Genomic DNA, 13,742 nt, shown 5'->3' with positions numbered 1-13,742 from the left:
CAGTAGAACACTAGTAAAACACCAGTAGAACACCAGTGAAAACTTAACACAGCATACTGCAGTATGAAACTTATAAAAAAACACAGTAAAAAAGTAAAAAATTCCGCCTAACAGTATTTTTGTAAAAAAATAGTAAAAATTATACACCATGTAAATTTCCCTTAGTTTATTGAAACATAGGCCTTCTGTACAACAAACTCCCTAAATCTGACCATCCAAAATCCATAACAGAATCAGTTGCAGAAATTGTGAAGCTTAATTTTTTCATCCATCAATAATATATATACATGACAATATTGAGAGAAATATTATCGTTTCCAGAACATAATGTAAGATAATAAGAGAAAAAAAAAACATGAAAAAAGAAAAAAAACCAATTAATTTGAGATTAATCATCACATAAATGATAATAACTAATTATAGCATTATTATAGCATAAACTACATTAATATATATAAGATAAACTAGGTAACTAAGCCGCGCTTCGCGCGGTATTGTTTAACTTTTATAATCTTTATTTGTACATATATTTATTATACTTATATTGAGTGATATATCTAAAATATAATATTTTAATTTGTGTATTTAATTATTATTTATAAAAGTTTTTACATTTTATTTTATGGTGCCGTTAAAATACCTTCTCTATAAAAATGAATGTAGGATGAGAACTATAAAAGGGATTGTCGTAACATTATCTTTTTTTAAATGTTTAGATAAGAGAATTAATTTTAATAAATTATATGGATGTAAAATTTATACCAAAAGAAAACTCATAATCCATATGACTAATTATTTCCATAATAAAATATTTATTTATCTTACTATTTTGCGATAATTAAAATAATAAGTGTCGTATGAAGTTGGTTATAGTTATATAGATTTGTCAACATTAAAAAAATATAATTTAAAAAAAACTTTAATTTTGAAAATAAATTAATAAATTTTTTCATTTGTTAGATTTTTAAATAATTAATAAAATAATGTATATTTTATTAAAAAAAATTAACTATGTGGGATAGATTAATACTATTAGGGTTCGTTTGGAACGCCGTATTAGGTCGTATTGTATTGTATTGTATTATATTGAATTGTATTTTATACAGTATTTTTATGTAAAACTATATGTGGTATTAACTTTTATGGACACCTAAATATATAATATTTTAGTATAAATTAAAGTCTAACATAGTATTATATAAAAATATGAGATATAATCCAATTCAATATAATACAATACAATACAATACGACCTAATACGGCGTTCCAAACGAGCCCTTAAACACCCATTATACAACTTTCACAAAAATTACTAAGCACATTAACATTCTTAATGATTTCTAAACGATGTGGGATTTTTGCTTCTCCTAAAGAACTTTCTATTATTGAGTGTGAAAATTAACAAAGTTACTTAAAAAATACAAAAAAAAAAAAACATAGAGAAATGAATTCTTAGAATGTCAGCTCACATTGTCTTGTGCATTCCTTTATATATATATATATATATATACTAGCAAAAAATTACGTGCGAGGCACGTATACTAAATTTAGCTTAGTTTTTTTCTAGGTTATTTGAAAGTGATACAATTAAAAATTAAAGAAAAAATATTATTAATTATTAGGTGAGATTATTATGTGTATCTAAATATTATATTTTATAATGTTCTCAATTAAAAGTGAATACCGGATGCAATATATTAGTGTTTAAGAAAGCTTGATGATTTAAATATGTTTTCAGTTAATCCAAAAATAAATTAAAAATTGATGTTCCAATACTTAAAGAAACATTACTTAAATGGGTGTAAGATAAAAAGAAAATTAAAAATCAATCTCTAAATTATTGATAATTGAAGATAGCATTTGTCTAAAAATTGTAGATAAGAAAACTAATGATAGTCATTGGTGGATTTCAATCTTCATTTGCTTCGATAGAGACAATAGTGTAATTTTTGTATTTTGCACTTTTCATTCTAGCCGGGTCCGCATATATTTGGATTGTCCATTTTTTCGTTGATAAATTGAATATGGTAGTGTCGACAAAAAGTGAAAACCATGTTTAACAAAAAGTGATAGTATTCTATAACAAAATACTATTAAATTATTTTAAAATACTATATTTTATTAAAATAAAACTCTATGCGATTAAAATTTCATATTTATCTTTACTCAAAAAGAAAAAAAAAATTGATAAAAAAAAAGAAAAAAAATGAAAAGTTTCTATTATTATCTCCACTGCCTTTCTAGATGTGAATAATGGTCTCTTCTTTCTTCCATATTCTTCTTTATTTTTTGTATATTGTGTTTGCAACATATATGTAAATTATTACGTAACTTTAAAAAACTTTACTCCTGGAAACTAATGCATATGTCGAGCACTTAGAATCATTTATTAGCTGTAAACTTTGTTGGGTTTTTTTCGCCATTGATGCTTGGTTTTGTGAACTTTGATAAAAGTCACGCTTCTTTTTTATTCTTATTATTACTTATATAATTTGTTATTAAGTTGTGAAGAAGATAAAAGAGAAGTGCGGATTGAAATATTATATGTGATCCCATGGGAATGTCCAAATTGTAATAGAAAAAGGAATACAATAAATAATTGAAGAAAACCTAATCGTAGATGTACAACAGCAAAAACTCAATCGTATTTTTTTTTGGATTGAATGGGATTTATTTTGTTTATTTTATTATATATAAATGAAAAGTGACTCATGAAAATCTCATAAACCATTTTATTTTTAATAATAAACTATTTTATTTTTAATATAAATAAAAAGTAAATACCGAATACAGTATATTAGTGTTTAAAAAAGCTTGATAATTTAAATATGTTCTTAAGTTAATCCAACAATAAACTAAAAATTGATGTTCAAATACTTAAGGAAACACAATGTGTGTAAGATAAAAAGAAAATTAAAAATTAATTTCTGAATTGTTGATAATTGAAGATATCATTTGCTTCGACAGAGACAATAGTATAATTTTTTATTTTGCACTTTTCATTCTAACCGAGTCTGCATATAACTGGATTGTCCATTTTTTTTTTGGTAAAAAAAAATCCATATATAATTCGTTCTTTTTCTGATCTCTCTCAACAAACTAATTGTATATGGGGTTTAAGGTTCAATTTATTTTATATATATATTTTTAATTTCTAGAGTTATAGTTGTGATTATATATAGGGTTAAAATATGTTAAATATCAGTTCAAATATTAATATGATTTGTTTTATTATTATTTTATGATATATAAATAATATTTTATTATTTTATTAAATAAAAATAATAAAGTCACCCATGAATTTCTCATAAACCAAGAATTTCAATTATATAGGCACACTTTATATAGAATAGATATATATATATATATATAGATACGAAATTCTCACAAAATTTGACAAATATAAAGAAAAAATATAGAAAGTCTATTTTTCTTTATATAGATTTATAGATTAGAATAAATAATAATGACAAAAGAAATTATTTATTTATAGTATATTTGTATAAATAAAAAAATTATATAAAACTAATATGACATTCTCCCAAAGTTTAAAATAAATTGTATTTTTTCTATAAATATATATAAATAATAAAATATATAAGCACACACTATAGATTAGATGTTTTTTTAAAAAAAAAAAAGTTTCTAACTAATTAATTAAATAAGATTAATTTAATCAATTATCCAAGAAGAAAAAAAAAATTAGGACAAAATAAAAATAACAAAAGAAAGGACTTATTTTATAGTGTATATGTAATGTTCCACTTTACTTTATAAACAATGTGGGATTATTAATAAAAGTAAGATTAGTGAGTACTCATGTTTTTTAGCACATTAATATAAAATTCTCAAAAAATTAGAAAAATAAAAACAAAAAATTCTAGAGAGCCACCTATACATTTGTGTGCTTTCCTTTATATAAATATATAGATACTAACGTTTATGTAGTAAGTGATTACATGGAAATGTCTAAAATAAATAAAGCTGGTCATTATTATTTAAGTAATGATTATCAGTTTTTACATTTATGTAGTCTTTATTTGTTATGTTATGATCCGTTTTTCTTCTCCTTTTTCTATAAATAATTAGTCTCATGTAAATACACTTCAAAAATATGGGTTTTAATGTGTATACGAAAATTACTTTTTTTTTTTGACAAAAGATGAATGTTACTATTTTCTTTTAATTGCTTAGTATTAATAGTTAATATTAAATTGAAAAAAAAAAATATTAACAAAAGTCTACTTGATTAATTAGAGTTACATATATTTTTTTTAACTGAATATTTATTTAAAAAATTAAAATGATACACTTAAAAATATGAAAAGACACATATATTATTACTTTTATTTAATTATTTTTTTAATTGCTTCTTTTGTAACTGAATATTCATTTAAAAAAATTAAAATGATACACTTAAAAAATGAAAAGACACATATTGCTTCTTTTGTAACTGAATATTTATTTAAAAAATTAAAATGATACACTCAAAAACTGAAAAGACACATATATAATTACTTTTTTTAATTACTTGGCATTAATGTAATTAGTAGTAAATAGAAATAATATTAAGAAAAATAAAAAAATTAGAAAAAAATGAGAGAGCAAGAAAAATATAATAATGTTTGTAGAGGCTCCCATGTCATCATCTTTAACAACAGCCTTATATAGATATATAGATAGATGTTGGGTAAAGACAACATTTAAACAATATTTTTTTAGAATAACAAAAAGAAATAATGATCTTATTTTTATATATATAAAAAAATAAGAGTAATTTGCATCATAAATACTTAAGTTTAACCCCCAATTATAAATAAATATTTTAGTTTAATTTTTGACGATAATTATACTTAAGTTATACCTGACAATTAAATATTAAGTAAATTGCCATGTAATCCATAATTGGTCCCCATCATTAAATTTTTATTTTTTTAAAAAAATTAGTATAAATATACCAATAAGAAAATGACACGTGGATAATAATTTAAAATTTAACGGTAAGGTTTTTATGGAGTTCCAGAAATATAACTTAAGTATTATTATCGTCAAAAATTAAACTTAGATATTTATGTTACAAATTACTCTACATAAAAATTATTAAAACTATAGAATTAGTAAAAGAGAAATGCTAAGGTTAATCTTAAGGTATCAAATACCATAAAATGTGTCATACTATTGGTGAATTTTAATATTAGGTTCTAAGCATTTTATTTTAATAAATGACATTAAAATTTACTAACTAATTATAAAGTAACACATTAGTATGATGTTAGCGTAGCAAATAATAATGCACTTAGTGAAAACATAAACTTTTTATAATTTTTGGGTCTTTAGATGACCCATTATAAATTCTTTTGAGATTTAAATTAAAATATTAAACATCTGAAAATAGCCTTACCATTTATATATATATATATATGGGTATGCTCTTAATGGGTATTACCCATGTATGGGTATTTTATTCTTGACCATTGGATCAAATATCTAATGGTTGATATTTATAATCATTAATTAAATATTAAAAAATTAATATTTCCTATTTTATTATTCTCTATATTCCTAAAATAGATAAAACTATTAATAGAAATAAAAAATTTATAAATGGAATTGTTATTTAAAAAATAAAACACACTAAAAAAATTAACAAACTATTTTTTTTTAATAAAAATCATTTTAAAGATTAAAAAGAAAAAAAAAATGTATATTTATCTTTTTATAAAATTTCTTCATAATAGAATTCTAAATTGCATTACTGAAAATAAAAAAAATAATAATTTTAAGCTTTAAACTGTAATACACATAAAATGTATAAGATTTTTTTTAAAACCTAAAATCTTTAATTTTATAATAATTAATAATTATTTATATGTTATTATTTTTTAAAAAAATACTTGAGCTTACCAAATCTATAAGAACAAAACCAATGAAGAAAATTTTAACAAAAAAAAAATGAAGGAAGAAAAAAGTGTCATAAACATTATTGAATAATGACAATTGCCAACACAAGAATTTCAGCACAAAAAATTATATTTGACCCCTAGACAAGATTATCATCTTCCAATCCTAAAAATATAAATAATGAACAACACCTCATTAGTTATTCTAGGAGAATGATTCATGGTAATATCAAAAAAATCATTGGATGGTAATAATATTTTTCTAACAATGATAGCCTAAGTAAGAACTAAGAAGTATTGTAGCGTTTTATTTTTAAGAATATGAATAATATTAAGACAATTGGATTCCAAAATCAAGCTCTTATTCTTCTAATAAAAAAAACACATTAATATACATGTAAATGACTTTTAGTTTTACAATAATAAATTATTAATAAACTCATAATTTCATAAAATAATAAAGTAGTAATTTTAATTAATTTTTGAAAATAATTTATAATTTTTTTTCTAATTATTAGTTATAATTATTATTTCCAATTTTATAAAAAATAAATATAATTTTTTTTTAAAAAAATAATTTTTAGAAACTTGCCATAAAAAGGTTATTAGATTATTACCTTATTAATTTTTTTTAATTCCCATCAATGAGTATTACCCATTAAGAAGTATTCCATATATATATATATATATATATATATATACACTAGCAAAAAACAACGTGCAGGGCACGTATACTAAATTTTATGCTAATTTTTTTCTATGTTATTTGAAAGTTATACAATTAAAAATTAAAGAAAAAATATTATTAGTTATTAGGTGAGATTATTATTATGTGTATAGGAAGAAATCACAAATTAATTAATCTTATAATCTTAACTTTAATCAAATAGGGTTCTAGATATATGAATAATAAATAATCACGTAAAAATAAAAAATAATTATTTAAATAAAGAATTCAATATACACAGTTATATATATGAATCCCATTAATCAAAAATAATTATTCAATATATGAACAATAATTTGTCACGCTATATGTTTCCCAATAAAGAAATCCACCTCCTCATAGTCAAAAATAAGTCAAAAATAAATAATACATGTAATACAGATCTTTGTAATGGAGTACCTAAAAGAAACAAAACTTCAGTTACCGTAATCTGAAAACGTTTAAGTGAACTAAATAATGACTAAGAAGATCTAAATTACAAAATGAAAATAACATATCTATATGAGTATGATTTTTTTGCTATATGAGCATGATTGATTTAAGAGAAAATAGATAAACCTATAAACATATAAATATACTTAATATTAATTTTGACAAAGAAACAATTCAATTATAAACAATTCTAAATATCAGCTTGACAATTTCAACACACTAATTACTCACTAAATAACCATAATGTATACATCATGATTATTTTATTTTATTTGATATCAAATGATAGAGATTATTGAGGTTTTCAGCCATGGAAAAGACACTATGATCAAAAAGTAATGCTCATTAATTGTATATTTCAAAGAAACCCTAATTTTCATGAATGTCCCTAATAAGATATAAACAATAAAGTTGTAAATTCAAAAAAAAAAAAAAGTAAGAAAATTTCAGTTAATATAAGAAATAGAACAAATTGAAGATTTATACAATATTGGAATTTGAACTCTTAGAGGCCATTAGCGAAGGGGCGAAACTCGTTAGATCCCCTAGTAGAACACTACCTTACTGGTCTGAACACAAAAATTGTAAAAATCAAAATATGAATAAATTAGCATCATCAACAAAAGGAAAATTAAAGGGAAAAGACTTAATAATTACGTGACAAATAATTATTGATTGAATTAAAAAGTTAAGATTATAAGATTAATTCAAATTATTGTTCATATATTGATTCTAAAAATAGTAAGAAAAAGAAACATCATTTCTTTGTGCCCAAACTCTTTCGAATTTTACAAACTTTTTGATATTAACAAAATTGTTGCTTTAATTTTTCATCACACTGGAAACATATTGTTTTAGCTCTATTAGACAACCATATTTTCCCTCCTAAAAAGTCATTTTTTTTTATAATTGAAAGATGTGATGTTTGAGTAATTACATGTATCGTGTAGTTCAAGATTTGATGTTGAATAATTTACATGTTGTGTAATTGAAGATTTGATGTTGAGTTATTTTTTTGTTTTTATTTAATGATATTTTTTTTTTTTTGATTTAATGGGATTTATTTTATTTTTATTTTATTATATATAAATAAGAAGTGATCCATAAATTTCTCATAAATCATTTTATTTTTAATAATAAACTATTTTATTTTTAATATAAATAAAAATTCACCTATAAATTTCTCATAAACCAAGAATTCGGTTATATAGTCACACTTTATATAGAATAGATATATATATATTTATATCCTATAAATATTTGAAAATAAATAAACATATATTATAGATAGATTATAGATACAATAAAACTTGTGACAGGCTTAGAGTTTAGCGGTAGCGAGTTTTATGAGATCCTTCCTTAAAATCTTGCCTGAAGGATTCTTGGGTATGGATGCTACAAATGCCACTTTTCGAATTCTCTTGTATGGCGCCACCTATATAAATATATATAAGTAATTAGATGAGTTTATTCAGAGCCATTTATATAAGACTAATTAAGATGAAGGCTTTTTTTCACTAAAACTAACCAGTTTGGCTATAAAATCCATGACTGAAAATTCAGATAAATTACTTCCCCCTTTTCTAACCACGTATGCCATGGGAAATTGGCCAGCCTCCTTATCAGGATATCTGAAAATATATATGTATATATGTTATATTATAAATACAACATATTAAATACAAGTCTCTTTTTCTTGTATCTATGTCTTATATAAAACGATCGAGATTAAATTAAGTTGACTTACGGTATAACAGCAGCGTCAGAAATTTCAGGATGAGTAAGTAACAAGGCCTCAAGTTCTGCTGGGGCCACCTGCCATATATTGATACAAATTATCATATATACATGCATGAATAATGAAATGATATATTTCTGAAAATGCATGCATTGCATTTATATACCTGATAACCCTTGTATTTAATAAGCTCTTTCAACCTATCAACCACGAAAATGAATCCATCTTCATCAATGTAGCAGAGGTCACCAGTTCTCAACCATCCTTCTGAGTCAATTGTTGATGAAGTTGCTTCTTCATTACTGAAATAGCCTGTAGCAAATATAATTAACAAACACCACCCCAGCTAAAAATTATTAATATATTTAAGTGGATGAATAGCGGTGTAATAATTACTCAAAGTTTTCATTTTGTAAACAGCAAAAATTCAATATTTATACAATTGTAATTTAATTTCCTCTAGTTTCGTTAGTGTAGATTTATGATTGTCTTAAACGTGGTACATGTAAAGTTCAGATTTTAGATCATTGGATCTTGACGAAAAACATGTAATATCAATTATTTTTAATTTTTTTTTATTAAATTTAAAACAGAATTTATACTACGGAAATTAGAAAAAAAAATACAATTTTATAAATATTGATTATATATATCGCTAAAAACTTAAATCTTTAAATATTTATACCGCTATTTATAACCTATTTGAGTAATGTTTGAAAGGTATAATAAAATTAAGTATATTTTGAAAGGATCCATCAACAATCTAACAGAACGGCTCTCATTTTTATTACTTTATTTGTTAAATGGAAACCAAAGAAATGATGTTTTTTACCATGCTTGACTAGCTAAAAGTTAATTTTTAGTCAAAACATTAACGTCAAACCTCACAATAGATTTTGCTGGAATATAGGGCACAGTGCACAAAACAAAGTAATACCTTTTGAGTTTAAGTTCTTAACTATCATTATTAATTTTCACTTAAAATTTAGGAGAATTGCTAAAAGTAAATCTATATCGTATTATATTATTATTGATATATTTAAATGTCGAATTCTATATAAAAAAATAAATTTTAAAAATATCATTAACTTTATAAAGAGTGTTAGACGATTCTAGCTAGTGCCCAATAGCAATGGTCAAAACTTAAATATTAAGCTTAAAACTTGTGTTTCTTGTCTAATTTCCCCACCCAACATTTTCTAAACTATTCATAAACTGAAATTATAAAAAAAAATTAACATAATAATAAAATATAAAATAAAACAATATAAGGCCAGAGTACAACAAAACATTATTATAAAACTATAACTAATTACATTATTATAATGAAGTATAGCTTTCAACTATAAATATTATTATATAATAGTGTTACCTTTCATAATTGTAGGGCCCCTCAGCAAAAGTTCACCGGTCCGGTTAACCGACAAAGCTTCACCGGTTTCAGGGTTCACAATCTTGGCCTCCATGCTCGGAGACAGCATTCCGGCAGTTCCGTACCGCCGACTTTCTTCTAGACAGTCCGTTGAAGCTCCGATTCCCGTGGATTCGGTTAAGCCATAACCCTGAAGAATACTCACCGTTGGATATTTCTCCACGAACCCTTCGATTACCTCTTTACTCAGCGGAGCTCCACCCGAAAGAACTGATTGCAGTGAGCTCAGATCGTACTTGGCCCTTATGTGATTCGCGTTGTTCAACAGCGCCACCAGAATCGGCGGCACGAGAGGGAGGTAGGTGGCTCTGTACTTGTCGATCGCGGATAACATTTCGTGGATCTCGAACTTGGAGAGAATCACGATGGTTGATCCAGAGGAGAGAAGGCCCATTGCGAAGGCTGCTAAGCCGTAGATGTGGAACATAGGAACGGTACAGATGAAGGTGTGTTCTCCATCTTCTGTACCGAATCTGCTGAGAATAGTTTGAACCATTGCGATTAGATTCTTGTGAGAAGAAACCACGCCTTTACTCGCGCCGGTAGTACCAGAGGAGTAGAGTAAAGTAGCTGTGTCTTCCTGATTGACTCTGTACCCGATCCGGTTAGTGCTCGGTTCCTTTCTCATCATTTCCCCTAAAGATCCCACTATATTCATGGATTTATCAAGCGAATTTCGGTTCTCATCGTCGATTAATAAAACAGTTGGGAGATTAGAACCGGCGATTTTGGAAACGAGCTGAGGAATGGTGAAGGCGAGGACAGGTTTGGAATCGGCGATCTGTTTAGCGATTTCTCGGGAAGTGTTGAGTGGATTGGTAGTGGTGATGATGGCACCGAGTGACATCACGGCGAGACAGACCACCGGGAAGTAAATAGAGTTTGGGGAAAGGAGGAGGATGACGTCACCTTTCCTGATTCCCATGACAGAGAGAGAAGTAGCGACGGAATCAACGGCTCGCCATAGTTGAGGAAAAGTGAGGTGGTGACCTGTGGCGGCGTCGATGAAGGCAATCTTGCCGTTGTGAGGGCGGGAGGAGATGAAGGTGGTGACGTCGACGGAATGGTTGTGAGGGAGGTGTATGGGGTTGCGTTTGCTGTAGAAGATGGAGTTTGATTTACAGTAGCCGCTTCTCTCGTCCACGACTATGGGTTTGGTAGACTTAGATTTCTCCATGGCTGATGGCTTTCCTTTACTATTCACTCTGATATTTTTCAGTATATACAGAAGAGTGAAGGCCAACGATGTATTTATATAATATATAATCTCTAAATTTTAGTTGTAATGTAATGTTGACTTGTTGACTTGTTGATTGTGGATTTCCAAATCACTGGGATTGGCTCACCTCACCGGCCAATAGGATAATGATAATTGTTAATTGGTTTGGTGGTCGGTATATCATATTTTCATTTATTTATTAGATCAGGGAAATTTAAGTTTTTATGCATATTTTACCTTAAATTTTTTTACTTACTAATATTTTTAATGTATTGTAATTTTAATGTTTTCTCTAAAATACCTTCTCCAATTACATCAACTCTTCTCTTCCCATCATCTTCCCATCCGAATCCCATACTCCACCACCACAAAACTTTTTTTTTTTCTTCTCTTCACTCATTTATACACTACAAGTTACAAGCTTCCACACTACACGCCACCACTCAACAAACTAGAACACTACAATCTCCTATATACGAAGCATCAATAGGTAAATAATTCCTTTTTGTTTTTTTAAATCTTGTTTGTTGTTGTTATATTTAGTTAAGAATGTTGTTTCGTTGCTTGATCTGTGGGTTGTTGCGGTTATTTTATTGTTTTGTGTTTTGTAATGTTGCTGGCTGTGAATTCTGCATTTTTCCTGATTTGTGCTTTTTTTTTTCGCCTGGTTTGATGGGGTCCGATGCCCATCCGATGGTGGTCCGATATATTATGAGGTTGAATGACATGGATAAAGGCTCGATGGGGCTCGATGGTGACCTGATGGGGGTCCGATGGGGGGGGGGTCAAAAAATGGACTGGGGAAATTTTTTTAGTGTGGTCCGATGGGCTCGATACTGGGCCCGATGCTAGTCTGATTTTAGGCCGATGGGGATCCAAAAATTAGGTTCAAGACATTTTTGTTAGATGGGTCCGATAGGATCCGATTGGACCCGATGGTGTCCGATTGTTGGCCCATTTTTTGTCCAACATGGTTTTTTGACTTTATTTTTAACGGGGTTCGATATGGTCCCGATGGTGGTCTGATCTGAGCCCGATGGTGTACAGCATTATTGCATTTTTAAAATTTTGGATAACTTTTCTGTGAGATTTTTGTTCTAAATTGTAATTGTATTTTTTTAATGTATATGACAGGTTCAACTGTTAATACATTTGTTATGTATAATGTTGATTCTCTCTAGAAAAATTCTGGGAGTAAAAAATGAAAGTAAAAAGGTTTGAGGGAAAGAGAGGGCTTTATATAGGGCTCTCATATTTAGTTAGTTTCCCCCAAAGAAAAATTAATTAGGAAGTACATCTCTTATAAAATTGTTATGGGAAAGTGGGAAGAGCAAAAAATAAATTTATGGGGGAGTACAGTCGTTAGCACGATCCCCTATAAAGCATGATTTGAAACTTTCCTTATAACAGTCGCTAGTATGAATCACGTGGAGCTCACGTACATGTCAGCATCCGTACAAATGTCAAAATTGCCCATCCAGACAGATATTCGCATGAGAACTTAGGGGCAAATATTATCCTAAATTTCGCATATCTGATGTGGCCCTACACATGGCTTAATCTAGCCAACACTTGACATAACATGGAAATTTTGGGCAGGAGTGTGTTGGGCAAGTGCCACACAGGGCTGATATCCATGAATTGTGTACTTCCTTCCAGGAAGCATCTAGTCGGGCTATCAATATGACTGTTAGATGAGAGAAGATCAATGTATCGTCTAAGATTGCTTCATGAGTAATCTCATCAAAAAAGAGAAGTCTCGAAAAGGATCTGGCCGGTCATCAACATGCTGGCTAGGATAAATGACATCAGGATGGTTGGACAAAGCTACACAAATCCTGTTTTCTTCCTCAAGCAACTTCTATAAATATATCTAACTATATCCTACAGATACAGATCCGACTGCTTTGCCTGAGATTGTAGGACCTTCAACAGATCGTAACTACGCCCTAGAAATAGGGATATTTACTTCCTAATTACTCTTTTTACGGAGCTAATTGTAAAAATATCCCTCTTATAAATAGTGAATGAATTTACAAGGGGAAGGAATGGGAAATTATTATCTCGCATCCAAGAGCACTTCTCTGAAACATATTCTTTGTAAACATCTTGAGTGATGCAGCTAGAATTCACTTTGTACCCCTTAGTGATCTGCACAACATTATCTTATTATTAATACAATTAAAATGGGAGTAGGTCATTATTAGGGGTGTTCATAAAATAGTCGATCCAATCCAATCCAACCCGCAAAGTGTAGATATCTGCACTTGTGCGGATTAAATTGGATTAGAAAA

The 13,742-nt window shown here is 27.3% G+C and overlaps 1 protein-coding gene across 1 annotated transcript; it reads right to left on the bottom strand.

Annotated features, from left to right (window-relative positions):
* Nucleotides 1-8,181: 8,181 nt before the first annotated feature.
* Nucleotides 8,182-11,780, bottom strand: LOC115713988 (probable CoA ligase CCL5). Its single transcript, XM_030642492.2, has 5 exons — nt 10,170-11,780; nt 8,964-9,109; nt 8,807-8,874; nt 8,588-8,690; nt 8,182-8,494 (listed from the first exon to the last, which is right to left on the bottom strand). Exons 1-5 carry the CDS (start codon nt 11,404-11,406, stop codon nt 8,381-8,383), a joined length of 1,668 nt encoding a protein of 555 aa, XP_030498352.1. The 5' UTR covers nt 11,407-11,780; the 3' UTR covers nt 8,182-8,380.
* Between the last annotated feature and the right edge of the window lie 1,962 nt (nt 11,781-13,742).

The sequence above is a fragment of the Cannabis sativa genome, chromosome X (assembly GCF_029168945.1).
Source record: "Cannabis sativa cultivar Pink pepper isolate KNU-18-1 chromosome X, ASM2916894v1, whole genome shotgun sequence".
In the NCBI taxonomy this organism is placed as follows: domain Eukaryota; kingdom Viridiplantae; phylum Streptophyta; class Magnoliopsida; order Rosales; family Cannabaceae; genus Cannabis; species Cannabis sativa.
This window is presented reverse-complemented; position numbering and strand designations above follow the sequence as displayed.